Here is a 26,664-nt window from a genome sequence, read left to right on the forward strand (position 1 = left end):
CAATGTGTTTGAGTAGAACCACATTTTTTCTTGAAAGTACACTATCTTTAGTTTTATGTGTGACCATTATTGTAGTGCTGGCCAAAAGGCTATTACTGCATGCAGCAACAAGGAGGGAAAATCCATCACATGCAGCCATTGTGATGACTTATTTTAGTGATTTAAAGCAGAGGTAACTTTGTTCTTGAATGTAATTGTATCACCAGGGCTTGTTTTATCGGCTCTGCACTCCGATTTAGGGACGCAAGCCTGCATGTTTGGCTGTTTGGTGAACCACCAGTTTGTATTTACAGATTTTCATCAAATTTCAGCCACATTTCAGTAATTCACTGAATATCTTTGCTGAGAAAATGGAGAATTTGACAAGAACTCCTCAATAATTACATTTTGACAACAGTTGAGTTGTTTCAAAATAAAAGGCTGGTGTTAATTTGCGTTTTTATTTTTTAATACCATGATAAGACCAAAAACAAATAATGCATTAGTCTGTCTTTTAAAACCTTTCACCTTCTCTACCTTGTCTTTCCTCACCATTGGAGGCACAAGAACTCATACGGTATATTTACTTAAGTAAAAGTAGAAATATGTAGAAAACAAAACAAAACAACAACAAACAAAGTTAAAGTGTGGCATAATAGAAATTGATTATATGTTTTTGTTTGTAAAATTTAAGTCTGAAAAGTACCTCAGCACTTCAGCTATGAGATAAATGCTTTATGCTTTAACTGTCACTGGACAAGATGAGAAGGCGGCTGCATATTTGTGGAAGGCAAAATCCGTCTTTGTCTTGCCTCTTCATTGTAAAAGCCGAGAAAAGGCAGAGCGGTGTGTTCAGGAGGAATGGAGGGAAGAAATGCAGTGCAGCGCAAGCAGTATGCCAAAGGATAAATGATGAGCCCTGCTGATCCCAGTCAGTGATCAGAGGCTTCAGGTCAATGTCAGCCCACTGCGTGAGCAAATCAATGATCCTTTCAGATGCCAGCTCAAGTAATGAAGCTTCAGGTAGATATTTCACTGACTAAATCCTGTCCAAGTTCGCCACTTAAAGAAAAAATCCTCCATAAGCCTGTCTGTGTTATAATTGACAGCATCAAAAGTGACATTAGCCTCAGTGAGCTGAAATTCTGAAAATGGTGTTGCCATGCACACATTGTTTCGCACAATATATCAGTGTGATATAAGTGACTTGTGTTGTGATATATAAACCAGAAATCCATGTGTATAAACCAATTTTATTGTTTATATTTTATATGACACATTTAAATGATGACACAGCAATATGTGGAACTGTGTGAAACCAAGTGGGGTCATTCAGTTGAATATAGTGATACATTTTACAGTTTCTTTCTCTTTGTTTTGTTCAATGTAACATAAGCATCTTTGCTTTCTCTTCTCTTTTCTTCTCTTCTCTTCTCTTCTCTTTTTCTTCTACCACTCTTTTGTTGTTGCTTGCTTCTGTTTACCCCCGTTAGTTGTGCACATATATCTTTGTGCATGTGCCGGCAGAACAGGTGATACAGATGTATTAAAATATTTCTCTGCAGTGACCATTTGCGGTCAAAAATATGGTACCTTTAAATGACTGGCTGAAATTGAAACAGTAAAAAAAAATACATCACAACAAAGCTGGCACACACAAAAAAACATTCAATGTTGCATCAAAAGACAAGGAAATACAATCCAGAAATGCAGTTTGAGATCTAGATCCATGAGTGTATAATAATACGGTTGGTTTTAATGCTGTAGAAAGTTATGGTCATGGCTGCAATCATTTCATTGTTTGTTTCCATGTTGGGATGAGCCTTTTACAAGTACTTCAGTGGAATTATGAGAGCAGGACTTTTACTTGTAATGGAGTACTTATTTATTATTTACTTCATGTTATTGTATTGGTGCTTTTGCTTAAGCAAAGGATCTGAATGCTTCTTCCACTACACATGGTTAAGAAAGAACCAAGAAAGTACATGCGTCCCACAAGGGTTGGCTACAACTACATGTGTTAATTCACTCCAAACTCATTAGGAACACAAGTCATCTGATGGATAACTTGAGGATAATGATGATTATGGCAGAGGAAATAGCCCAAAGCAACAAATGATGACGATTATTATGCAGGAACATATCTGCAGTGTACCGCGGAGTAGTGCATCATCATTACTGCAATATGTTTAGCGGATTTGTATTACAAATAGGTTCAAATGAATGTGAACTGTGTGTGTGTGTGTGAAAGGATGGTGGAATGAGTCATTGTCAACATATGTTTATTAATAAGCCAACTGTTGCATTTATGTATAAAAGTCAAACCTCTTAATAAAACCAATAACATAGAAAATCAGTTTTTAACCTCTAAATTGTTACATTTAGATCCAGACGTACAATTTCATCTTCCAGCACGCCTTCAGACCTGTGCAGAAAAAAAAGAAGCTATAAGATAAATGAAGAAAGAAACACTAAGAGCAGAAGCCCTTTGTGCACAGAGATCTTTTAAAAGAGAAGGAGAAGCTGTAGCTATTGATGAACACTGATTTGCACCTCAAACACGTTTCAAGGCTTTGCCACAACATCTGTTGGTGTTGTGAAGTTGATCCGCTGTTCTGTAGAGTTGGAGAAATGGAAGCAGCCAGGCACTTATGAAAGCAGGGTGAAAAACACAAAATGCAGAAATGCGTTTCACAAGAGTCTGCTGAGAGCAGATCCTTGTCACTGTCCAAGGTGCTGCAATTACTTGGAAAGCTTCAGCTTAAGAGGGGAGAAGAGAGTGTTCCTCTGCCTCCAGGCGAAATGTTTTTAAGGTGGAACGTAAAAGTAGGTGAGACATCTCATCTCGTCAGTGCAGTCCACTGTTCATTTAAACAGTGTGTTTTGTGTTTCACAGATTTTTACAAAATTGTCTGTAGACGAAGTGTTTAATGTCCCAACTGTTCTGTTGAATTTACCTTGAGTAAAATTACAAATATAGGAATTTTAGCTATTTAACTGGAGTAGGACTTACCATTACAGTTCTAGTGTGGGCTCTTTTCACAGAATATGGCAATATAATACTGGAAATAAGATCAGATAGAGCAAGTCCTCTTCAGTGGAGTTTGCTACAGTGGCCCAAAATGGACAATCGAAACACTGGCTCTAGATAGGGCCTGTAGTGTTTTAGCACCCATTCGATGGCCATTGTAGTCTCTGCCTCATATTAGGAAGGAGAGGTCACCCTACCCCACTGGATGCAATTTTATGCTACATACCAGGCCTGCTGCTAGTGATGCACAGTGTGGTTTCCATGAGACATCCATAACACATAGAGGTTTATGGGGAAACACAAGAGAAGTCACATGTTTTACATCATAGTAGCTTTAGAGTCATAAACAGACCTAAAAAAGTGAGATTTGAGCCCAGCACTTTACTTTATGATACATTTCTACATGAGAATAAAATGTCAGAGCTATTGTACAGGAAGAATCGCAGGTTTTACGTTACAGTCTTCATCATCCACACAGATCCGATGATTTAATCTGCTGCATTTTTCCCCTCTTCAGTGGAGCGGAGACTTCAGTTGACATTTAAGGTTGTTTTTTTTTTCTTTTCTTTTTTTTTTAAAAATGTGCATAAAAACAGGTAAATGGAAACACACCTATTGTCAGTTAGGATGATTGATCCTGACATGCATGCATAGTGTCTGAAGAAAATGGTCACTGACACCTTTTACTGCTGTATTCAACAATTCAATTGAAATACTCCTTGGAATATTGCACAGTTTATAAAAGAGTGGGCCGTATTTCTTCTGGAAAATGTCAAGCTTCAGATTTCCAGAGAGATCAGCACTCCCAGAGACACAAGGGACTAATCTGATCTATCACATAATACATTCAGTCCCTCTGGGCTGCATAGTAGGTGGGCTCCAAAGTGCTAATTGTCATTATCAAACAAGAGAAGTTATTTGCTCCAATCATGTAATGGTGGCATAATTTCACTAGAATTACCATATGCAATCAAAGTCTTTGATTAATGATTGGCTCGTAGATATATATTCCTGTGTATCCACAAAAGCACCTTTCTAAATGTGAATAATCCATGCAGATATTTCTAGAGATCATAGATTTATATTTTACATAACAGATCATCAAACTGACGACCTATACTGTATGTCAGTGGTTCCCACATGTCTTCAGTCATGAACCCATGTTCCTCTTCATTGATACTACCCAATAGTGAGGAAGTACTAGACAACACACCAGGAAGAGAACCGATATCGCCAGATAAATAACAAACATGTTCTATCTTTATAAGAATAACTGACAGTGACTGTATCAGGAGAATCTACACTACACTGCGCCTTTAAAAACAGAGGTGAAGTTATTTGAAGTAAGTGTATTTATGCCCGTCCAACTGCTCTCACAAACTGTTAAGATGGTGCCACCAAAGTAATGCGACTCGTTGCGAACGCACAGGAAAGTTCGCCTGCCCCCAACAAAAGCAACAATACTGATACAGCGCAATCATTCTGCTTCACGACGGCCTTTTGAAGAAGGAAAAATCTTAAGTCTGTAAGCCTGGACAGCGGGATAATGGTGCTGACGAAGGATTTTCTTTTCACAGATAGGTGAGAAATGTTCCAATAATGCAGCAGCTGTGATTAGCGAGACCTTTGTTGAGTCTCTGCGACGCTATCAGTCTTGCTAAAGTCAAGACAAAGATCCGATATTGTACTCACATGGGACTTCTGGAGGAAAACACAACAAATGCTGTAAGCTTTTACAAGGTAGAGTGCGTATATGTCTGTGAGTGTAAGTGTGAGCGGGTGTGTGTTTGTTGTAAACATGTTTATGGAGCGCGGACTTATACCTTGTTGTCCAATAATGTCTAACCCTCTGTTTTTTATAGAGTCTGATGGCAGCTTTTTCTTTTTAAAGGCTCTCTGAAGCTGTGTGACCTTCAGTATGTAAAAATAGACGTGGCACACAAAGTCTTTCTTTTAGTGAGTTAACACAGGCGGTTAAAAAATGTTTTATATATATATGTTTTCAGATTTGAATTATAATTCCTTGTAATTTCAGTGCATATTTCATCATAGTTTATCTATGAACTGGCATTTCCGAATCACTACCGTTATTGAGATGATGTCTTGTAACAATTGCTTGTATCATTCACAGAGGGGATGGCATGTTTACTGTTGCATCATTTTTATTGTCTGTGATGAGTTTACAGCCCAGTCCATGAACCTAATTCCAATATAACACTGAATTTCACTGCCTCTCTTTTTGAAATATTTACAGTTTTCCAGTTATTTTTATGCAATTTTCATGAAGCTGCTGGGAAAAAAAAATTAGGCAAGCTACAGTCAATGCATCACAATGGGACCTGCTCTTGATTTGCATCCTTTCTATTATGACTGAAGAAATCCTTCCTTCCTATCAGGCAGCTATTTAACCTTTGAATCCATACACCTGCTGCAGTGGCTCTTCTCAGGAGATTCTCACGAGTTGTGGTGGTGCAGGCTCACCTCATCGTTCAGTGTTATCACTCTGCCAGTAAGAGCTAAGGAAGGTAAGGAAATTAGTTATTAGTGTAATAAACAGCATTTACTGCCCGAACAAGAACAATTGCCACATGCTAATAGAGACAAGGCGCAAAACAAGACTAAGAGTTTACAGCCTGTGGCTCTGACACAGCGGTGCATTGAGTTAAATGCTCACAATGACCTTGACAATGGTTAAGATTACATTTATTCCATGTTTATGTTGAAAACCACTGACTGAGCAATTAACCCAGCTACTATTAGTGTTTCTGAATCTATTATTTGTGAGACTGTTTTATTCTTAATGACAGACAAAGTGGAGTTCCAGTATTTGCTCACCTTATGTCACTTTTTTTTTTTTTTTTTTTTTTTTTTTTTTTTTTTTTTTTTTTTTTTTTTTGGACATCTGGAGTGAAGTTTTACAAGAAGATGTACAGTACTCTTTCAGAATGCCAGCTGTCCTGCTGCATCTAATTTCAATCTAATTTCTCCTGGAAGAGAAGAAACTCTGTACGAAACAGTTTGTTCTCCATAAGTAACAGCTCTCTACTAGCAGCTGCATGTCAAATGTTTCAAATGTACTTTGAAAATATAAAAGCTGGCTTTGGCCCCTATCTGTATTTCTTGTTTTTTTGCCGAAACTGCAGTTTGTGATACAACTCAACCCAAAGTATTGTGTGGTTACCTCTACCTTAAAATCCCTTTTCCCCCGTTCGTCCTCTTTCATTTTTCCTTTCCTCTTTCCTGAAAATGAACATCCTTTATATTCATCACAATCACAGTCCAAAACTGATTCAGTCTTGCATGCTTTCTTAGCATCCCAGCTTCATGCATTCATAGCTCTGCATGTACTCACATTGCTCTCTCCCTCCATTTCTCAAAGCTCAAAGGAACTAGTGTGCAAAAGGAGGGCTGCCTTTGAGCTGGAATTTATCTTGGGGGGGGTCTTAAAGCTGATTTGAATCCTTCCTGCCTCTAGATAAACAACCACAGCTACATGACATCTAAAAGGGAGAATAGGCTATCTATTCCTTGCTACATTTTTTTGTGTGATCCTTAACTATGCAGGGTAAGCCAGGGGAGTGTTCATACTTTTAAGGGCGAACTTCAATTGCCACATTCAATTCCTTTATGCAAATGTATGTCCTATTCAGATCCTAACCCCAGCTGTTTTAGTGTTTAACAGTAACAATTTAGCAGAAGTGAGAAAAAATGTGCATTTTTAGCCTTGTAAATGAACTTGCTAAGCATGTGTATGTGTGTGAGAATAGACTGGTGTAAAATGTTTGAATAACTTTGATGTAAATGAGTTTCGTTAACCACCAGCCTTATCTGTCAGCAAATAATGATACATGAAATCATTAGACAGAAGTTGCAGGCAGGCCTTTTGCCAGCTAATCTACACATTGTTTAAAAGGAAGAAAATTGCTGTGCAATTACAGACAGAAATTACGTGACTGTAGTCCTACAGCTTTAACTATTGACGTCTGACATGGGAATACATTGTAAATAAAAACTGCCTGTGAAATTCAGTTGATTTCCAGAATAATCGCATTATCATATTTTAGATTGGATTGTAACTTTGAAGACTCTCTGCAAATGCGTCTTTGTTATGTCCCTCTGTGTTGTAGCAGACAAAGTGTTGAGGAGAGAAATATTCCTGACGCTTTGTGCCATAAACACAAGGTAAGTGCTCCCGCTGCATATAAATAGCATCATTTCATGCCATCATTACACACCAGCATCATTAAACATTGCCTCAGTCAATCAGACCTCCACAGAGAGCCTCTGGCCAGGGTTCGTAATGTCACAGTGGTTATATTCTCAAGCCTGCAGCTGTCTGGTGTCTACTGGTGGATATTTTTGTCCTTGCCTGGCCATAATGCTGTTTTATAGATATTAAAAAGACAACTGGACAATGTTTATTTTGTCCTACAAAAGAACAACATCATGATGTTCAGAGGTTATAGCCACAGTTTATCAGCAAGCGATCCAGCTAATAAAATGATCCAAATCATTTATTTAAGTCTTTTCATGGTGAAAACACTGATGAAGGTTCTCATTTCTAGCTGGCACCTGTCTTCAAAGACTGCTATAAACCTCCTCATATTCAATAAAGAGCAAGACAGAGCTCATGACCTGCTTCCACACAGTGAGATAATACAACACAGTGGATTGAATAGATGTGTACCAGACTTCTGGCTTTGAATGAAACAACATAGGCTACATCAACAGCTTAGCTAAAAAATCTCAGCTTTTTGTTAGGGGGGGATTAGCATAATGTTTAATGCAATGTGGGGGTTTTTTTGTTGTTGTTTTTTGTTTTTGTAAAGGCTAAAAAAAACACATCACTTGCCAAGCACTTTAAATGTGTATTAGTATTGCTTTTATTACAATCCTATGCACAGTGCACATGGAGAAATCCAAAGCTTGTGCTTAGTTATGATTGCTAAACTTCACAATTGCTGTTTCATGGGAAGGATTTAGCAAAAAGCCAAATGAATTCATATAAAATGTTGGAGAATTAGTTTAGTATATTTGTCCAAACTCCTTTTGAGCAATGCCAAATCAAAGTGTCCTTATCCAGATTCTGGTATTTTTTTAAAAAATTTTCCAAAAGCCAAGCGACATTGAAAAAAAAGTCTGTGTGTAAAGTGTGTTAACATTTTCCAGACAACTGGAAACTCCTCAAACAGAGAACTTTTTGAGCCCCTGTGTTGCAATCCTCAGAAAAATCTTTGATTAAGCGCTGCAGCTTGATGTGCTTCCACTGTGAGAGGTTATGTGATTGCATTTCACTCTCCAATGAATTGGACATTTTCCTTTGCCATTACTCAAACCGTGGCAGATGGAAAGTGAAGTCATCAGCATGCGACGCCTATAACGCCTGAACTCAGTTGATGTATTCTGAGGTAGGATGTTGCTATAATCGGACCTAATGGAAACAGATGTTGTGTTCCATGGGACATGGCATCTCTAGCACAGCATGCTGGCTGCCAGACTCGTGCTTCATGGGAGACATCTTGCTGCTTTTCATCTCCACACTCACTACACATCAGAAATAATCTTTCAGGAACAATGTCGGAAATAACCTTCCTATTTGCTAACTGAGGCAAAGTGCAAAACAAGAAGGATTCTACAAATATATCGCCGCTACACACAGTATTTCTATTTCATTGCTCTGCACATGCAAGAACATACAAAGAAAGAAACAAATTGCCTTTCTCAATAGCCCAGACATAGCTGCACACAAAATTACCTCTGAAAGGCCAGGGGAGAGGCAAAACAATTTCCTGACAAGTGCAAAAACAGTGAGTGCAAAGGCGGGGGCTGAGAGACAAAGAATATTATTATTATGCATAGCCAGTATGTTGTCTAGGAAACTCTAATTGGAAGTAATTTTGCACTCAGTTCTAATAAAGCTAATGGAAGCAGAGGTATCATATCATGGTCTCACACATTTCTTTTTCTTTTTTTTTTAACCAGACTCTCTGAAAGCAGTGTCTGTGTCTTTGTTACCAATTCACTGGCTGTGTTGTCAGCAAAAGGACAACCCTGAAAAGGCTCCTACAGCAGCAGGAATGGAAGTCAGGACGGAGGAGTCACAACTGACCGACAACGGTGCCATTAAACTGATGACATCCCGACTCTGTCACGAATCATAAAGAAGGCAGAAACGGCAAGATGGAATCCATTATCCCCTCCTCGCCACTCTAAATGAGGCACTGGCAGGCACTCAGAGCGCTCCTCAATGCCTCGTGAAGGCATCTCACAATCAATGGGCTTTAATCACGTCCATTTTCCCTCTTTTTTCCCCCCTCAATAAAGAGGAAATAATGTCTCAATCGAGGCTACTAACGTTTGAAGGGAGCAAGATGTTGATGTGGGTGGGCAGGCAGCATTTAAAGAACAGTGAGACAAGTGGAGGGTCATAAGTTCATCATACTGCAATTATCCACAATGTTATCAGGACAGTTTCTGCACACACTGTAAGCTAATTGATTTTTCTGGCAACATCCGAGCAGAAGAGCTCGACATATATAACACCCATAGTCATACCTGCCAACACTCCAGTTTTTATAGCGAGGCTATCACCCGGCACCCTTCTGTTTTGTTGTTTCTCCCGGTAAATTGACGCAATTTGCATGGCCCTAAAATTTTATGAATAATCATACACAGGCTTTATTTCACATCAGCTAAGTTGTCATATTGTCTGTGAAACACAATCTACACACAACCAACGCATACAATATACAAAATATATACAATTTTTTGTCACCACAACCTGGCAACCCACAACCCTATTCAAGAGGCGTGTGCACACCTGCTCTCTGCACAGGCCGACAGTACGAGCTGTCATCAAAATGTCAGGGCAAGATGGCATCCCAACTAAAATAACAAAAAAAACTGCTTCCATTTCCTATCTGCTGGAAGCCACACATGCATACTCCAGGACAGGAGTAAATACAACTCAACTCTAGTAACATGTCATAATGGTTTAAGCCATACAAAAACCAAAGTTTTAGTTTAAAGGGGGGTTCTGTCTGAGATTATTTCTTCATCGGAACCTCATGGTAACAACGACAATCAATCAATCTAACTATTCCATAACAGTAGCTGTCTTATCCACATCATGAGGCTCAGAAAAGGGAGGAACCTTATTTTGCACCAAAAATATAGAACCGGTTGAAGGAGAGATGAATTTTATGTAAACAACATCTTCCATATGCCAGCCTGCCTCCCGCAAGGCATGACACAATTTGTCTTTTCAAGGTAGGGGCCCTCTCCTGTGATGATGGAACACCTCAAGGAGCTCCATGAATGCAGAAATTGCATGACAGACTTATTCTGAATAGCTATTTACAGATGATTGCTTGGTCCATCATTCAATCCATGAAAGCCCCCTCCAACTTTCCCCCATGTTTCTCTTTATAGCCTAACACTGAATGAAATATGCAGAAAGCTGAGACTCCTCTAGAGAGGTTACAGAGGAAGCAAAGTTTTGATTCCTTTGGGGACCTTGGCTCACTAGATATCTTCCTCTTATCAGAGCAGATGTTATCAGTGGAAGAGTGATCTCTTTTCCAACTGGACGCCAAAGTCAGCGTGAAGGTTGTTACTTAGAGCTGAAAGGATATTAGCAGACGTGCTCTTTGTTGAAACGGCAAAATCTCAGTGGAATTCCCACAGTTTTCAGAGGTTGATAAGAACATAAAAATAAAACTGGTGTCAGAGGTGTCAAAAATGAATTCAGATCCAGACAATAGCTATAATGAGTGAAATAAATCTCCAAACATTCACTGACCTTGAAGCAACAAAAATCCGAGGTCATCTTAGATGGCAGATGGTTTTAAAAGCTTGTTGTTGTCTCAAGTAGTGTGTCTCATTCTGAACAGCAATTTCAGTGTAATGACACTCATCCATTAGTGCTGATATTCATGCAAACAGAATACATGTTGCACTTTCTACAGTCATGGGAATGAATGAATTCTCTTGATGCTTATTCCTTTTGATTCCTAAACTCTTTGTCATCTTCTCCCCTGTTAAATTATTCATGTCGAGATGATGTTGTGATTCTGTGTCACATACTTTTGTGTCTTCTATCACTTCTTTGGGTAATTATAGCGATGGAAGCTGATTGGTTAAAGACAGGCTGATAATTCATGTCTGTAAAAATGGGAATCATTGCCATGCTGAGCATATTCAGCATGGCAACGATTCCGATTGTGGTATCCAGTGAGATCTTTCCTGCTGTCCTACCTTTCACACAGCACATGGCTTAGTCCCTGAAGTGTAAAAAAATGATGCCCAAGAGAGGCTGTCTGCACTCATCTTACACCTTGTAGCTCACAGTTTCATCACAAGTGCCACTAATGACAGTGAAAAACACCCTCTTGGGGATCTTTGCTTTGAAATGGCCTGCCATTCTCCTCCCATTCCTCATAGAAATCACCTGCTCAATATACCAAGGAGTTCATAGTCATATTGGCCTTGACTACTGATGTGTCCAGAGCTCATTCAAGGCTTGATAACTATGTATGGGGCATGACTGGCTGTAGTCATCCATAGGTAAATGGCTATATGTGAGGTTATAAGGCAGAGCAGGTCAGTGGGTTTTTAATGAAGGGAATGAAGAAATGGAGTAGGTGGAATACGCGTTCAGGTTCCATCCATCCATTATCTGTAACCACTTATCCTCATCAAGGTCGCGGTGGGGCTGGACCCTCTCCCAGCTGGCTTTGGGTGAGAGGTGGGGTACACCCTGGACAAGTCGTCAGCAGGGCACATGGAGACAAACAACCATTCATGCTCACACCTACGGGCAAGTAACCTATTAAGGTTCATGTCTTTGGACTGTGGCAGGAAGCCGGAGTACCTGGAGAGACCAGATTTGCAAGTTTGTATGCAGGGCACCCAAATATGGAGGACTAAAAGTCCTCCATACCTAAATGTCCTTTTATTCTTTGCAAACTTCCTTAGTAACTTGGGAATATGTATTACTAAAGAAAACTATCAACTGCTGTGATAATAGCTTTCAGTTCCTGCTCTTATAACCTGATATTATAACCCTGTCTAGACTTTAAGAAACTCATTATGGCATAAGAATAATGTACACTTTGCACAGAGAGTGCCAAATTACTTCACTGTGAAGTGTTTTTGCACAATTCAGTAATTGTTTGCAAAATCAGACATCACATGGTTTATTTACCAGCCCTCAAGTATAAAAGTGAAGTGAAACAGTAAAAGTGAACTGTATCCCTTAAAACTGTGGGAAAAGGCTGCAAGACATGCTTTAAGTGATGGGGGAGCATTCAGGTAATTCTCTTTGAATTAGCAGGAGGGTGGAGAAAGAAAGAAAAGGCACACTGAGAGAAGTTTATTTTTTACAAGATTAACTTTTCCTTTCTCTAAAAGGAGTGGGAAACACACTGCTTCCAAACAATAGTTTTAATATTCATGCACCAGATTCATGCTTCAAACAAATAACAATGTGTTCTACTAACATGAAATGGTTAATTTGTATCTCTCTGTTTGAAATTGGACCTAGACGTGGACAGCAACACTTCTGGCATAAATAAAATCATAATTATCACAAACGTATAATTTAAAATACAGTATACCCACTTCAGAGGCACTGGCCTCCGAGACAGATCATTTATTTAACTTTGTCCCACTTTATGTTATGCTGTCTTAGTGTGCAAAATCAAATATGGAAGCTAAACAGAATACTGCTGAGTGTATAAATAACTGATACGGTGACCTGGTTTTCTAATGAACAGTTGCTGCTCAAGAACATGAATTTTTAAAATGATCAATATTTCCAAATGGTCCAGTGAGACTGCAACTCTTCTCAATAACCTGGGGTCAAATATCAAGAGTCAAATGTGGAGCTTGTACTGTAAATGAATTCCTCTTCCAGAGCAGACCTGTTGGAGAGTGATAAACTGGAGGAACAGGCACACACACATACACACACAGACACATTCACAGGGCCTAGCAGGGTTGTCGAGGAGCTACCACCCTTTCTTCAGATCCCCGGAGGCAAATCTTAGTCCGCCTGCATCCTACTCGGTAGCCACCAGATAGTGCAGAGTGGGATGCAGCTCTCCACCCTGTAGCCATGCAAGTGCTAACATGTAGTGAAGCGAATGTTCAATTTAGGGGGAAGCGGATGAAAGTGGAAATACTGTGCCGGAAATGGGGTTGGTGGGAGATTGCGAAGGGGATTTTTATGGATGCCCAGGGTGACTTTTTATGCACACGAGCAATAACCACCAAAGAATATAACAGCTCCAGTGAGAGTTACTAACAAACCCAAACCGCAGCCAGAGTGCTGTAATGACTTCTGGTCATGGAAGGCTGGAGAACTTCCTTTTGTTTTGCACATGGTGGGTGTCTGCAGGTGTCTTACACGCTCTGGCGAATAGACATGGTGCATGAGGAAAAATTGATTCATCACCCAGAGAACAGCCTCCATGCTCAAGTGCTTCTCCTCCTATACCTGGGCTTATTCACCATATTGATTCAAGGCAGTATAAACAGCCACCTGTAGTGAAAGCTTTGGAACTGCCACAGTCCCAAACAGCAACAAATGGATCATTTGGAAGACATGGATGTGGAGAAGGGAGGCAGGAAAGGAGAGAGGGAGAGTGAGGGCTGCTGCTTGGCTAAATGTGAAGATTATAAGGCAGTGAAATGGTTCATCGACACACCACTTAAATGTGTTTAATCTACGTGTTTAAGAAAGACAGTTAAGTCAAGTGGGAGTACTCTGAACAGCTGTGAAAAATCATTCATGCACCTGCTAACATTCCTTCCATTTAATAGTGATATATTGGGGGGAACTGTCATGATAATCTATTGATATCAAATAGAGGAGGGTTCAGAAATGTTTGTGGGGGCACCGACAACATAACTTCCTTGGCTGACAGCTATTTGTAACTCCAAATAGTCAAAAGTCATGGACGGATTATTAGAAAATGTGTCCCTGTACACAGACAGAAGAAGGCCTCTCACGATTCATACACTATATAGACACAGAGCAAACACAAAATGACTTCAACAGGGGCTCTTTTGTGTCTCTTTGTTCTCATTCTTTCTCTTTGTAGTCATCGTGTACCTCTTTGTAATTGTTTTGCATCTCAATTAGGTATTTTTTTCCATCTCTTCGTTGTCAGTTTGCATCTCTTTTTTGTAGATTTGCTTCTTTTTGTCATTGTTTTACATTTAGTCATTTGATTTTCCAGCAAGGAATATTAAAGACCATGTAATGTAAGAAGAAAGTGTACCACCCAGTCAAATTTGAATGATTAAAAATATCGACAAGTTTATGAAATTAGGTGTCAAAATTGTGTAATAATGAGCAGTACTCTCAGCTCCATGACTGTGGGAGCATTTCTGCTGAATGCCCTGAAGCCATGCCAACTCATGGGAGCAGTCAAGCAGCAATTTTGAAGCGACTGAAACGTGTCAGATAAGTTCAGAAAATTACATGACTAACTTTGAAACAATCTGAGTGAGATGAATTAATCTCTATCTCACTGCAGGAGTATGCTCAGGGTGGCCTCAGTGTGTCATCGAGCCACCCTTTAGGACCGCCCAAAAAATCCTGGACTGAAAACTGGTGAAAAACTGTTTTAACATCTAACTCAGTCACACATCGTTCAAAGTCTTTTCACATGTTTACATCAACTATCCAACATATTTAATGTATTTTGAAAGAAATCCCAGAATTGCCTTTAGGTCACTTCATAAGGATGTTCTAGGCGGAAGGCCTGTTCAGTAATCCATCCACTTGTGGCCACTCTCTGCCCCTGCGTCTGAATCCAGGTGAATTAAAACAGGCTGACTGTGATCAAACACAGTTGTTGGATATGAGACTAATGCCAACACATTTCACATTAAGTGCTTCAGTGTTATGTTATTCTGGCCTTAAACAAAAGCTGGACATGGGATGCAATAAAGGGAGCAGACGGGCATCACATTTACTATCGGGTCATTTTAAGCCTTTGCAAGAGACTGAGCAATCACACCTGACGGCTTCTGGACAACAAGCCTTTTGAGATGAGCCTCACATTTTGTGCAGCATGGAAAAACAGTAATTGCCCTCCTTGTCAGGCTGTGTCATTAAGTCAGACGAAGCGAAACATGCCATCCAGTTAAAGTGATAGGACACACAAGGGGGGAAACGGCAGGTTGCTTGTCCAGCAGAGAGCAGCACTGAAATAATTCAGCTGTTTGTTTGGTGAATTGGAGGGATGGTAGAGAGTACCTGTGTGAGGGTATGAGGTGACTTGGTCAGGTTGATTGTATGTGTTGTCTGTGTTGCAGAGGCTCAGTGGAACATTTTGAAATATACATTCATACATTATATAGCAGTCTTGCATGTGAAAGGTGACCCTCAGAGAATTACCACCTGTCTCCAGTTCTGCAATGTTTGTTTTGTTTTAAAAACCACACCTAGCTGCCAATAGCTCCTCAGAAGACAGTTTCAATTTCAGACACAAGTGCATAGCTTGAAACCTGGAAAGATGTACTCTCATGTGAACTTGAGCATCCAGCTGCCTTGCAAGGTTACAACAATCGCTCAACACTCCTCAAACTCGTTTCCAGTGGCACGGTGCAGCAATTTTCTTTCAAAAAGCTGCAGAAATCCACTGTCTACAAGCTGCTCAGGACCAAAGCACAAAGTTAATAACCAGCCAGTACACATAGTAGAGCATTTAGCTGAAGGGCCAGATATTTCCCTCAGTAAATTTTTACTTTTGCAATAATTTGGCTCATGACTAAATACTAATGACACTTCCCATCAGGCTCAGCTCTACTTAGCGTGCTAATTAGCAAATGTTGGCATGCTAACAAGCTAAATACAGTGGATATGAAAAACATACCTGCTTAACATAAACACTGTGTGTGAAGAACATCCTCAGAGCTCCTAGACTACTGTCTAGTTACTCTTGTTGATATAATCAATGCTTAAGTTAAAATTAATGGAAAACTCTCCATGTTACTTATGTATTATCATTGCCATAACTGGTTTAATGTCAGCTTACTTGTTTTTGTATTTCGGAAATATTAAAGCAATGAACACATTCATCAAAATAATAAAACGCAGAAAACATTTTAATAAAATGCAACACAGTACAAATCAAAAGTCAACATAATCCTCCACATGCAAATACAGTTGAACTGATCCAGATCGTTCACATATGGAGAGGATCGCATAAAACGGCCAAATAATAACATAAAAACCTCAAAATACTTTTTTTTCTCCTCCAAATAACAAATGAAAGGTTTAATACATAGGACCTTTAAACATCATTATAGCAAGCAGCCTCCATTTCTTGATGACAGTGCAAAAGGCATATTCTCTCGAAAATGACATGGCTCCTATATAAGGAAACTAACTCAATAAGTCAAGGGATCAATGATATTCCTCATCTGTTTTTCAGTGCTTGCTTTGTTACATGTCTCCAGTAAGACCAGTTTGAAAGGCTTAAAGACAGCTTCTGTGGTTCAACATGAGGCTGTTCAGGAAAAATAACTTAATGATACACGTACATAAGACTGGGGGGTGTAGAAAAGAGTTGTGTTGACAGCACAAGACAAAAAACAAAGTATGCTCCTTTATGACCTCTAACCCGCTTCACACACATGCCACATAGTGACAAATAATGCTGGAAAACAGTCAGTCAGGTATATGACCACTTATACCGCACTTGCATTGGATGTATTGGTCATGGAGGACTGCATTATGGGTAGTGTATACGGTGAGGAAAAGGAGGCCACATTTCAAAACTCAACTGAGACGCACCTAACGGGGAGTGCAACAGTGGATGAACAAGCGTGTGGATGGATGGATAATTGAACAGATGGGGGGGTTGGGTTTGGGATGGGTGGAGTAATGTTTCACGCAGCCGACCGTCGACGGATGACAAATGCTCCCCTCTGCAGCTGTCCCAGGTAGATCCTCATCTTTGTACTGTCGCTAGTCTTTCTCACCCAAATCTGGAGAACGACGACAGAGACAAATCATTTACAAAATAAAGCATTCCAAAGTAGCTGTAAGACATGTTAATAGAAACACCATTAGCTTTTTCAGTGATCTTAGTGATAGTCTGAGCACTCATTAACAGTCAAACACTAGAAAAATAAATCAGCTTGTGTCTCTTCCTGTTCTGTTACTCGACTAAGTGCTATTGCCTGGCTCTCCACTGCACAACCAACATTTAAATAGGATAAAACTGGTATCATTGTGTCATTTACTTATTATAAACAAATCCCATAGAAAGATTAAAACTGACAATGACCGACTTTCTAAGCTGGCTGTGGATCCAAGTCCATTTTGTTTTTATTGAATACATAATTCTTCTAAAAATGGGTCGCAAATATTTTATTTCATATTAAAATCAACAGGAGTGAGTAGTGCATTTATTGGAGACTATTTTCAGCTGTGGATTAATATACATTTAGCAGTCTGATGAGAATTTATAGCAGCATGGTAGTGTGTGTGGCAATGAGTCAAAATACAGCCGCGTGCTTGTGTGTTCATGGTAATGAAGTAACACATCACCCAGTGTAATGGTGTGGCTCATTGATGAGTTTTTAATGGTTTTTGGACAACAATGGAGCTCCATGGCAGAGATAAAGGACATCAGGCTTTGCCTGCACAGACGACATTTGATGTCTTTTTTCGTTGGATTTGTTGACATTGAACATTAACAAGCCTCATCTTTTCAGTAAAAACAGCTCTAAATGTGACAGGAGCTGGATGAGTACTAAAACTCACCTCATTGGTCCCCACTGAGCTGATGACACAGCTAATCTTTGTGTTGTCCTTTGACTCCAGGTAGATGGCCTGGCTCTTGTGGTACCTGTCAGCATAAACAGCATAAAACAAACACACACACACAAAACAGCATTAATTCAACATTCAAGGTGAGTTTGACAGATAGGCATATGTGCAGACAGGAGAGGCACTTATAACACATAATTTTACCCAGATGAATTAACAGCATTCCTACTGAGATGGCACTAAATAGATAATTGGACTGGGAAGTGTTTTTTTTTAATGGCTTCAAACTGTCAGAGGACCGAGCCAAACCAGGGGAAGAGACTGACAGCCAAAGCATTTGATCATTAAGGACCTACTGAAGAATAATGACGTACGTTTCTCGATGCAGCTCTTTGAGGAGGCTTTACAGTGGTGGCATCTTCTTTGGCAATAAATAAATGAGACTTTGCCTTGAAGGAAAAGCGCACATACCTATATCTCCCTGTCTATATCAGCAGCTAATAAGACAGAATTCTCTTATTTTTTTTACCCCTCTTCAAATGGCCTTTTCCTGTTCTGACACACGTCGGATGCAGAGCTCTGCTCTTCAACAGAAGGGCATCAGAGCCGTGACCAGTCATGGATTTTCTTTCGCTTTATCTCTGCATCACAGCAGAATGCGCTACTGGTTCAACTGCAGACACCTTCTCTGAATATGTATTTCTAGGGTGGTTTCAAGCACTCGCACGTATTCACTGGCTCCTAAGAAATATCTCTTTCTGTAGATAAAAGAGGCTGCAATCAAAGTGGTTATAAAATGTCCAAACCAAACACCGTGGCCATGCTACCCATGGCAATGTGGCCATCTAGTGGTGATGCAAAGACAGCCCATGTGGGGGAATGACAATGTCAAAAGAAACACTTGAGATTTTGAGGATAAAACTTAAAATTCACCATCTTTTGTCATAGTAAAGTTTTCCCTCCTCGATGCGGGCCTCGTAACGCTGCGAGGGGTTCTCCATGGGAGCAGACGGGACGTGCTCTGGAGACGAGGGAGACACTGAAGAAGGAGAGACACCTGATGAGTATGAGCAAAATGTCAGTACAGGTTATTTCATGTCATAAAGTATTGGGACATTTTGGGAAACATGTTTATCTGCCTTCATGCTGAGAGGAATGGGAGATGAGAAGACTGACACCACTCTGTTGACAGCAGCAGCCGGTTAGCTTAGCAAACCATAAAGAAAAAACAAAATCCACCTATTAGCTCAATAAATAACATATTATTGTTTGTTTAATCTGTAGTTTTCTACACCAGCATGTTGTGGTGTTATTGGAGAGAGGGGTGGGTGTATATGCTGAAATAATTATTGGCTGTGAGACTCCCTGAAGTCTCTGCTGGTTGTCTGTCAATCTCATGGTTATGACAAGACTTCAGGAAGTTACTGCTCCTGGACAAGAAGTAGTCCAGCCTTTGTTATCCTTTGACCAAGCCAAGTCAGCTTTTCCAAGTCTTTAGCTAAGGTAAGCTAAGCTAAGAAGCTGTTGGTTGTAGGGCACAGACACAAGAGTGGTGTTGGTCTACTCATCTTACTCAGCAAAAAACAAATAAGTATATTTCACTTAGGATGATTTTTTTTTTTAGAATTCATTGTGCATAACAAGTAAAAATTAACTGCAAAATGAGCAATGACGTACCTGGCCGTTTTGGTGATTTAAGCTGTAAAAGAGAAGATGTGACATTATTATTATTATTATTATTAGACAAAAGATTCAGCAGGAACATGCAAAATAATAACAATGAATATCAAAATAATTTACAAAAAAAGAAACACCTACCTTATTAAGTGTTCTTAGATCTTCCATTATCTGGTCATCTGTTAACAAATAATTTAGCTGAGGTTTGAAGAGTTAAAGAATGCAAACTTAGCTGAGGAACACAGACAGGTAGCAGATACTGACCTCTAACTGAATACATAGACTGCCAGTACAAATAATACAGAATAAAAGTACGCCGAACAGATTCATGTAGTAAGTGACAGTGACTGCGCATCTCTGTGAAGGATATCTGGTGCAGGTTTTCTCCGTTTGTCTGGTATTGGGACTGGATCGTTGGGTCGTCTTCTCAGCTTTCTAGTCATGATGGGCTTTACCTCCATTGAGTCTAGCACAAAAGAAATGATGAGATCAAACAATAACATCCAAATAGTGAAAAACTAAAACTAAATAAATTATGGCATCTGGAAGTATAATTTAACCCGACAACTTAATATTAAGATTTGTAGATAGAGAGATAGAAAAAAAACATTCTGTCCCTTCTGCTAAGTCGCTAATTAATAAAGTGGTTTCGGCTCCCTTACCGCCTGTCAGCTCCATTGTTAATTTTTCATTCTCAATCATCTTCTTCTTCTCCTCCAGTTCTGCAATTAGGTTTTCCTTCAGTTCAACTTTTTTATCGTCAAACTCCTTTACCGCTGCCTTCTTCTCCTTGATGTAGTTCCTCTCCACCTGTTCCGTCTGCAAAAGGTTGAGAGACATAAATGATGGAAAAAAGAAAGATGTATTCCTTGTAATACTAAAAAAAACATAAAAGGCCAATTCTGTATGAAGTACTTCAGTCAATTAGCAAGACGAATTATACGCACCTCAAGCTGGAGAAACAGATCTGTGAAGGGAAAAAAAACAAAACATGACTGCTCATGTACAAAAAACAGCAGTTCAATGTCATTTCCAATTTTAATTTACTTTTATTTAAACATGATAGCTTCATCCTCAAAACGAATGACTAAAAAAATAAAATAAAGGCAGCATTACTTTATGCAATTTGAATGTGAACAGACAGAACAAGAAAAAGACAAGACTACAAGCAATCACAACACAACACAAAATACTACTGCAATGATTTTGAAACAAGTTCATAACAAATCTTTTGATAGCAGCCATGTGGGAAACTGGATAGTAGAACGGCTTGAACAGTTTGGCCTGATTCTAAAATTAGTAAGGACACGTCGCATCTGGACATATTTCCTTTTCCTAATTCTCACCCCAAAGGTTTTGCGGTATTGATTATTGCCAGTGTTCCCTTCCCCTGGCCAAACAAACTAAGCAGGAAGCACTCCAATGTGTTGTTAATAAACCACTACAAACACAGTTGGTGTGAATGCATCAGTAGCAAGTCTTTAAATCTTGCAGAACTTGCCTGCATTTCGGAGTCTCTCTTTGTACTGCTGGTCCAGCTTCTTCATCCTTTTCTGATACTCCTGCAGTGTACCTGCAAAGAGAATGCGTCATTTAAGAGAAAAGGAGAACATCTATGGAAAACACAACTTTTGTTTTATCCAGGTATGACTTTGACATTTGCGGGGTGATAACAAGTCAATACGTCATCAATATTCCTAGCCAACACACATCCTTGACCTGTTACTCCCATCATCCACCTACAGTCTAGACCCGATTGCACTGACATTGCACCTACATTTGGATTTATAAAGAACCCCCAGCATGTCACTTCACAATTTCGACACGTCTGAGCATTAGACAGCTCATGAGACAGCTGATGCCGTTATTGCCCTGCCAGCTGTTCAGAAACTGCTTGTTTCAGTAAACAGCAGACAGGCTTGATGATTCAAAATGGACCGTTTATGGTGGGAGGCTGCTTGTCAGCAGTTATGTTTCTCAGCTGATTTCTCTTTTTGGCCAGAGACAGAGGCTGCACTTTAAAATTTCCTGTGAAGCGCCCTTCATGGTCTGATGATGTAATCCCTCCCCACCGCCATGAGTAACCGGTCAGGATCTGGCTTGTCCTTTATCCCCCACGCTCACACAAATTACATCCCATGAGATAAAGAACAGCAAAATCATTCACACTTCAAAAGGAGATTACCTTCTTGTAATTGTTGCAGCTGTCGTTTCAGAGAGGCCAGTTTGTCTTGGTACATTCTGTGATGAAATAAACAGGAGCTAATCAATCACATTTGCTTTAAAGACGGCAAATATTCAAAGCTTTCACCTTCAACTGGATTTTATCAAAGGTAAAAAAACAAAAACAGCTGAGTCGTGGTTGGAAAAACACTTACTGCTCTTTGATTTCAACATAGTCATCGTCATCATGCTTGGCAAGATCTGTTTCACTGGCATCTTCAGTGTCTGGAATAAGAGGCATGACAGGAGGAGAATGGACTCAGATTTCAAAACAATTCAACTAAATTACTTATTTCAGCATGTTGTAATCGGGTGGGCTTTTCCAACACAAACTTGATGCAATTAAATTGAGCCCACGGACAGACAGCAGAGGTTTCAGAGGATCAAAAGACGTGCGTGGCACTGGTAAGGTAATGGTGAACACCCTGCTTGGGAATGCCCTCCGGTTTGGTTACTAAACCTGGGAAAATCCAGACTGCCAGATCATACGCTCTGTATTCTCGGATCGACCATAGCCTAAAAGTTCAGATAGACGAACCTAGAGGATTGCAGATTTAATCCAATAATAAAAACGAACTAGCGATAAAAAAAAATGTAGCTATTACTTTGAGTGTCAAGCATTTGCCGCATGGTAGGATTAATCAGAAACGGGACCCCGGCTAACTTGGTCGTGCTGTCAGCCCGATGGCAACTCTCTGTAAGGCAAAAGCTAACATGTATAGACAAGTGCGATGTGGCAAACTTGGGAGCCAAGTTTCTAAAGCAGCCAGCTGACCCGGGTCAGACGGCGTTACCCTTCAGAACCCGACACAGGAGACGGGTAAGGCCCGGTCGCGTTAAGCTGACACAGCAGCTTTCATTTTCGGTTAGCATTGACGTGCTAGCTCCGGTTAGCTAGTGCACTGTTTTAGAGAGTAACCCGACTCTAGCTTCGCGTAGTTGGGCAGAACAGCGTCAACACGACCGGGGGAGGAGGACGAAGCAAGCCCCGGCTCTTCGTTTTTGGAAGTCAATGTCAGGAAAACTAGCCAACCTTGTAGTGCTGTCATCGCCTTGCTCTCCTCTTGTCTTTCTTTCTCTTTCACTGCGACCCGTCCTGCCTCGCTAGATAGTGTGAAGAGGGCAGCGCAGTGGACACAGCACGCAGGGTTTCGCCTCGCCTGCCTGCCGACCTGTCAGTGCTCGGAGCTAACGTTACGCAGCTAGTTGGCTAATTGACGCCGTGTTTGTAATATTCATCGAGCTGTAGTCCAAGCGGGCTGAGACGTATTTAAAAAAAAAAAAAAAAAAAAAGTTGGCTTAACTGTGAAGTGTTGACGAACCCAGTCTGACCGTTTATGCGGTTAACGTGTTGACGTTAGCATGTAAACAAAAAAAAAAAAGTGAGGGTATTACACAATCGTCAACGCCGGGCTCAGATTTCCGTGAGGCAGCGGAGACGGTTCACTCAAAAAAAAAAAAAAAGTGTGAGCGATTTGTCGAGTTTAGCATCTACCTGCTTCTGAAATGTTTCTTGACTGGCGGTAATCGGGGAGCTAACTTCCGATGTAGCTAACGAGCTAAGTGCGTGTGGCTGTGAGCGGTTCAAAATGTGGACCGAAGAAGCACACATCGCAGCTGGATGAGGCATCTCTCCCCGCTCCTGCTTAATTAGCAGATTACTTCAAACGCCGCGATCAAAAATAGTAGCTGAATTTACGCCACAATCGCGCGTTTCCGTCTCTTTCTCCCAACAAGTAGACCGAGCCGGAGCTTTCAGCTGCTCCAACGTTTACCTTCTTCCGAGTCTCTCCCCCTGAAACTTCGATCGTCGTCGTCATCCACGCTGTCAAGTTCTTCTTCGTCGTTGTAATAATCCACCATGGGCGATAACAAAGTCGAAGCCATTTGTTCGCTCGCAAAAAAATGTAAACAAACACAAAATAAACAATCGATTTGTGTTTTGCAGCTTGCTTGGAACAGCGCCTACAACTGGCAGGACCTCGGAGTATCAAGCTGTCTCACCTTATGCCTGTGTGCAATGTCTGTAATATTAACGTGTAATGTGTGAAAAATGTTTTTATTCAAACAATTAAAATCTATATTCTTTTAGATAAATGATACCAGTCAATAATCAAGGTGTACTTTTAAGTGCGCATTAAAATATACACTAGAGTATTTAAACAGGCATATTTCAGGGCATCGGTGTCTTTGTTTTGGCTCCTTGTGCATTTAGTTTTTCTACACTCGAGGATCTTTTTTCAACCCCGCGCATTTTCCTGTATTTAACCACCTGTCTCTGACCTGTATACTGTGTGTGCACTAATGCTCACTGCAAGAAAAAAAAAACCCAGACAAACAGACATCAACTTCCACTTACTGTGTTGGTAGTAAGGTCCAAATGCAAAGTTACATGAAATTAGCATCCCTTCAACAAAATCTCTATTCATAGTGGATATTCATATTAGTGAAACTGATTTTTACAATCAAACTTTGTGTGTTTTCTTTCTGTTGTTTGTTCTGTCTGAAGATCACACACGACCACCCCCTGTAAAATAAAGTTCCAATAAGTTGTTCAATTCTTGCTATACTGCATCATAATCTTACATTTGTAATGATTCACTACAACATAAGACAGACAATATACTGTGCAACCTACAACACCTCAGGAACAGCCGCAACAAACTACTGTCAGAGACAGTGTTAGTAAGCTCAAAGTTTTGTCTTAACCTCAAGATCTCGTTTTTTTAAGCATATTGCCTTTAAGGAAGCAAACTCGTACAGCATATCATAACGACAATTACCACATACCTTACATACATACATTATAGCGTTATGATTTCAACACAACTCTGTCCTTTATATAAATACTGCTTTCTATGGAGCCCTGGGTACATATATTAGTAACAAACAATGAAAACATAATCATCAGCAGTAACAGCCTGGTACATTTGAAAGCCTGTGTAGACACAATTCTGCTCATGAACAAGCCTTTTCAGAAGATGTATACCCCAAGCCTGCTGACCGTGTGTGATTATTAGGAACTTTCTGTCAAGACTCCATAAATGATTAATCAACTGGTCTATTAACTATTTAGATAATTCATTCTTTGTTTAAGTTGTTTCTTAAATTAAAAATAAATAAATAAATAAAAATCTCTGGTTAGAGCTTTTCATATATGAATATCTGCTGTTTGTCTTGTAGTTGCCTGTGATAGTAAACTGAAGATCTCAGGGTTTTGGACTGTTTGGACTACACAAGACATTTTGGGAAACTGTAATAGGTATTTTTTATTTATTTATTTTTCAAACTTTTGTCTGTCAGCAGTGTTACAAATAAACTAACTATCTTTGGGTATAAGACTGTTGGCTAGACAAACCAATTTTGCAGACATGTCTCAAGCTATGGGAAACTAACAGGAGTTTTTCACATTTTCCAGACTTCTGTCTCTAACAGAGTCCCTATTAGTTGTCAATACCAGTGTGTTTAACCTTTACATACTGTTTAAGTCAAAACTGACTCGTTTTGACATTTGACAGCAGTAAATATACCCTACATGTAATTTTTATGACTTTTTCTAAAGTGAACCAAAATACTCAAACATTAAAATGTTTCAGATTTTATACTACAGTTGCTACAGGCTGTTCTAGGTCATATTTGACCAGGAAAACAGGGAAAATGGTTGTTCTAGGGAACCTTGAAACTGTCAAACTGCATATCCTATGTCTGTGTGTATTTTGTATGGCACAGTAGTGACAGAGTTGGGGGGTCCTTGACACTGTCACAAGAACTGTCTGTGTCCCCACCACAGGTGGCCAGGGGTCATGTGGGAACCTCGAAACAGTAGAAGCAGAAATAGTTCAATAGCATAGGAGTGGTTATATAGATGGTGAACAAAGGTCATACAGAGGTCACAGAGACACCGACACCTGCAATGTAACAACATAATCTGAAAACAGACAAATTAAAATCACTTTGTATATGGTTGCAATGGTTATACGTGGTTATATTATAACAGTTCCAGAATGTTCTTGCCATTTTCAGTATCAATAAAATATATTTAAATCATTATGACATTAAACAGGACATAATATAATACATTATGGTTCAATAACACAAGTGTTGTAGAAGCTAGAAGATACACTCACATGCTATCTAAATCATAAATCATAAATTAAGGATTAATAATTAATTTATTAATGTCAGATAGGCTATTTATGTATTATAAATAGATCTACTATTAGGGCTACTAATAGAGCTACTTGAGTTTATTTCAGTCCAATTTGAGCAACCTGACTTTTAGACCTGACTTGATTTTTTCGATCAGTATTGAATTTGGGCAGTTTGAACATTGGACACATGTTTTTCATCTGATTCAGTGATGACAATATCACAATGAGGTATTCTGTGGTTACATTTCACAATGAGGTATTCAGTTGCCTATAAGATTCAAATTCTTACTGCTATTATTTGCCTTTATACAGAAAATGTGATGCTCTAAAGTTGCACAAATAAAATTATTTCCCAACCTGATAACTCTCTTTAAGTGAATTATTATTATTATTTATTTACAAATGACTCACCTTTGTCTTTCACAGCACAATTTTGACATAAACTTGTAGGGTAAACACAGGTGTTGCCAATGGGTCTAATTAATGTTTGGTTCCATCCAGTATAAACAGAGTCAGGATGCTGCTGTAATGCATGCCGGTTCACTGAAAAGTCTCTGCATACAAATACATGGAATGGAACCTTAATTAGTATCATTGGAAACACCTGTGTTGACCCTACTATTTCATGTCAAAATGGCTTATGTGAAAAAGATATATTGGTTATAGTAAAAATAATCCCTGAGACTGATAAACATACAGTACATTATTTTGAGAGTTACAGCCGAACTTCAAAAGTCTAACAGCTGGTGGCAGCATTGTACTGACTACATTCAGGAGACGAGGTGGATTACAGACCCTGAAGTTGCAACAGA

General features: G+C 39.6%; 1 protein-coding gene and 1 long non-coding RNA gene across 4 annotated transcripts; one reads left to right on the top strand and one right to left on the bottom strand.

Annotated features, from left to right (window-relative positions):
- Positions 1–16,102: 16,102 nt before the first annotated feature.
- On the bottom strand, positions 16,103–23,733 carry suds3 (SDS3 homolog, SIN3A corepressor complex component). Of its 3 annotated transcripts, none has more exons than XM_010732967.3 (12): positions 23,477–23,733; positions 21,857–21,926; positions 21,664–21,719; positions 20,980–21,051; positions 20,426–20,445; positions 20,141–20,297; positions 19,849–19,944; positions 19,620–19,681; positions 19,479–19,500; positions 18,735–18,840; positions 17,796–17,880; positions 16,103–17,014 (listed from the first exon to the last, which is right to left on the bottom strand). In XM_010732967.3, exons 1-12 carry the CDS (start codon positions 23,586–23,588, stop codon positions 16,916–16,918), a joined length of 957 nt encoding a protein of 318 aa, XP_010731269.1. In that variant the 5' UTR covers positions 23,589–23,733; the 3' UTR covers positions 16,103–16,915. The 3 variants fall into 3 exon arrangements, with proteins under 3 accessions (XP_010731269.1, XP_010731268.1, XP_010731270.1); XM_010732966.3 differs by having other exon boundaries at positions 18,735–18,858; positions 23,477–23,728; XM_010732968.3 differs by lacking the exon at positions 23,477–23,733 and adding an exon at positions 22,735–23,453 and having other exon boundaries at positions 18,735–18,858.
- Positions 21,933–26,209, top strand: LOC113745678 (uncharacterized). Its single transcript, XR_003462317.1, has 2 exons — positions 21,933–22,521; positions 23,650–26,209. It is a non-coding gene; the product is annotated as an uncharacterized LOC113745678 (long non-coding RNA).
- Positions 26,210–26,664: the final 455 nt, after the last annotated feature.

Source organism: Larimichthys crocea, chromosome III, assembly GCF_000972845.2.
Source record: "Larimichthys crocea isolate SSNF chromosome III, L_crocea_2.0, whole genome shotgun sequence".
NCBI lineage: Eukaryota > Metazoa > Chordata > Actinopteri > Sciaenidae > Larimichthys > Larimichthys crocea.

Bases quoted from the DNA above. Each gene is read 5' to 3' on its own strand.
- suds3 (XM_010732966.3), bottom strand. From the start codon at position 23,588: ATGGCTTCGACTTTGTTATCGCCCATGGTGGATTATTACAACGACGAA. The intron at 20,446-20,979 runs GCAAGTTCTGCA...TTCCCTTCACAG, and splicing joins AGAGAGACTCCGAAATGCAG to ATCTGTTTCTCCAGCTTGAG. The intron at 18,859-19,478 runs GTACGTCATTGC...CATACTCATCAG, and splicing joins TAAATCACCAAAACGGCCAG to GTGTCTCTCCTTCTTCAGTG.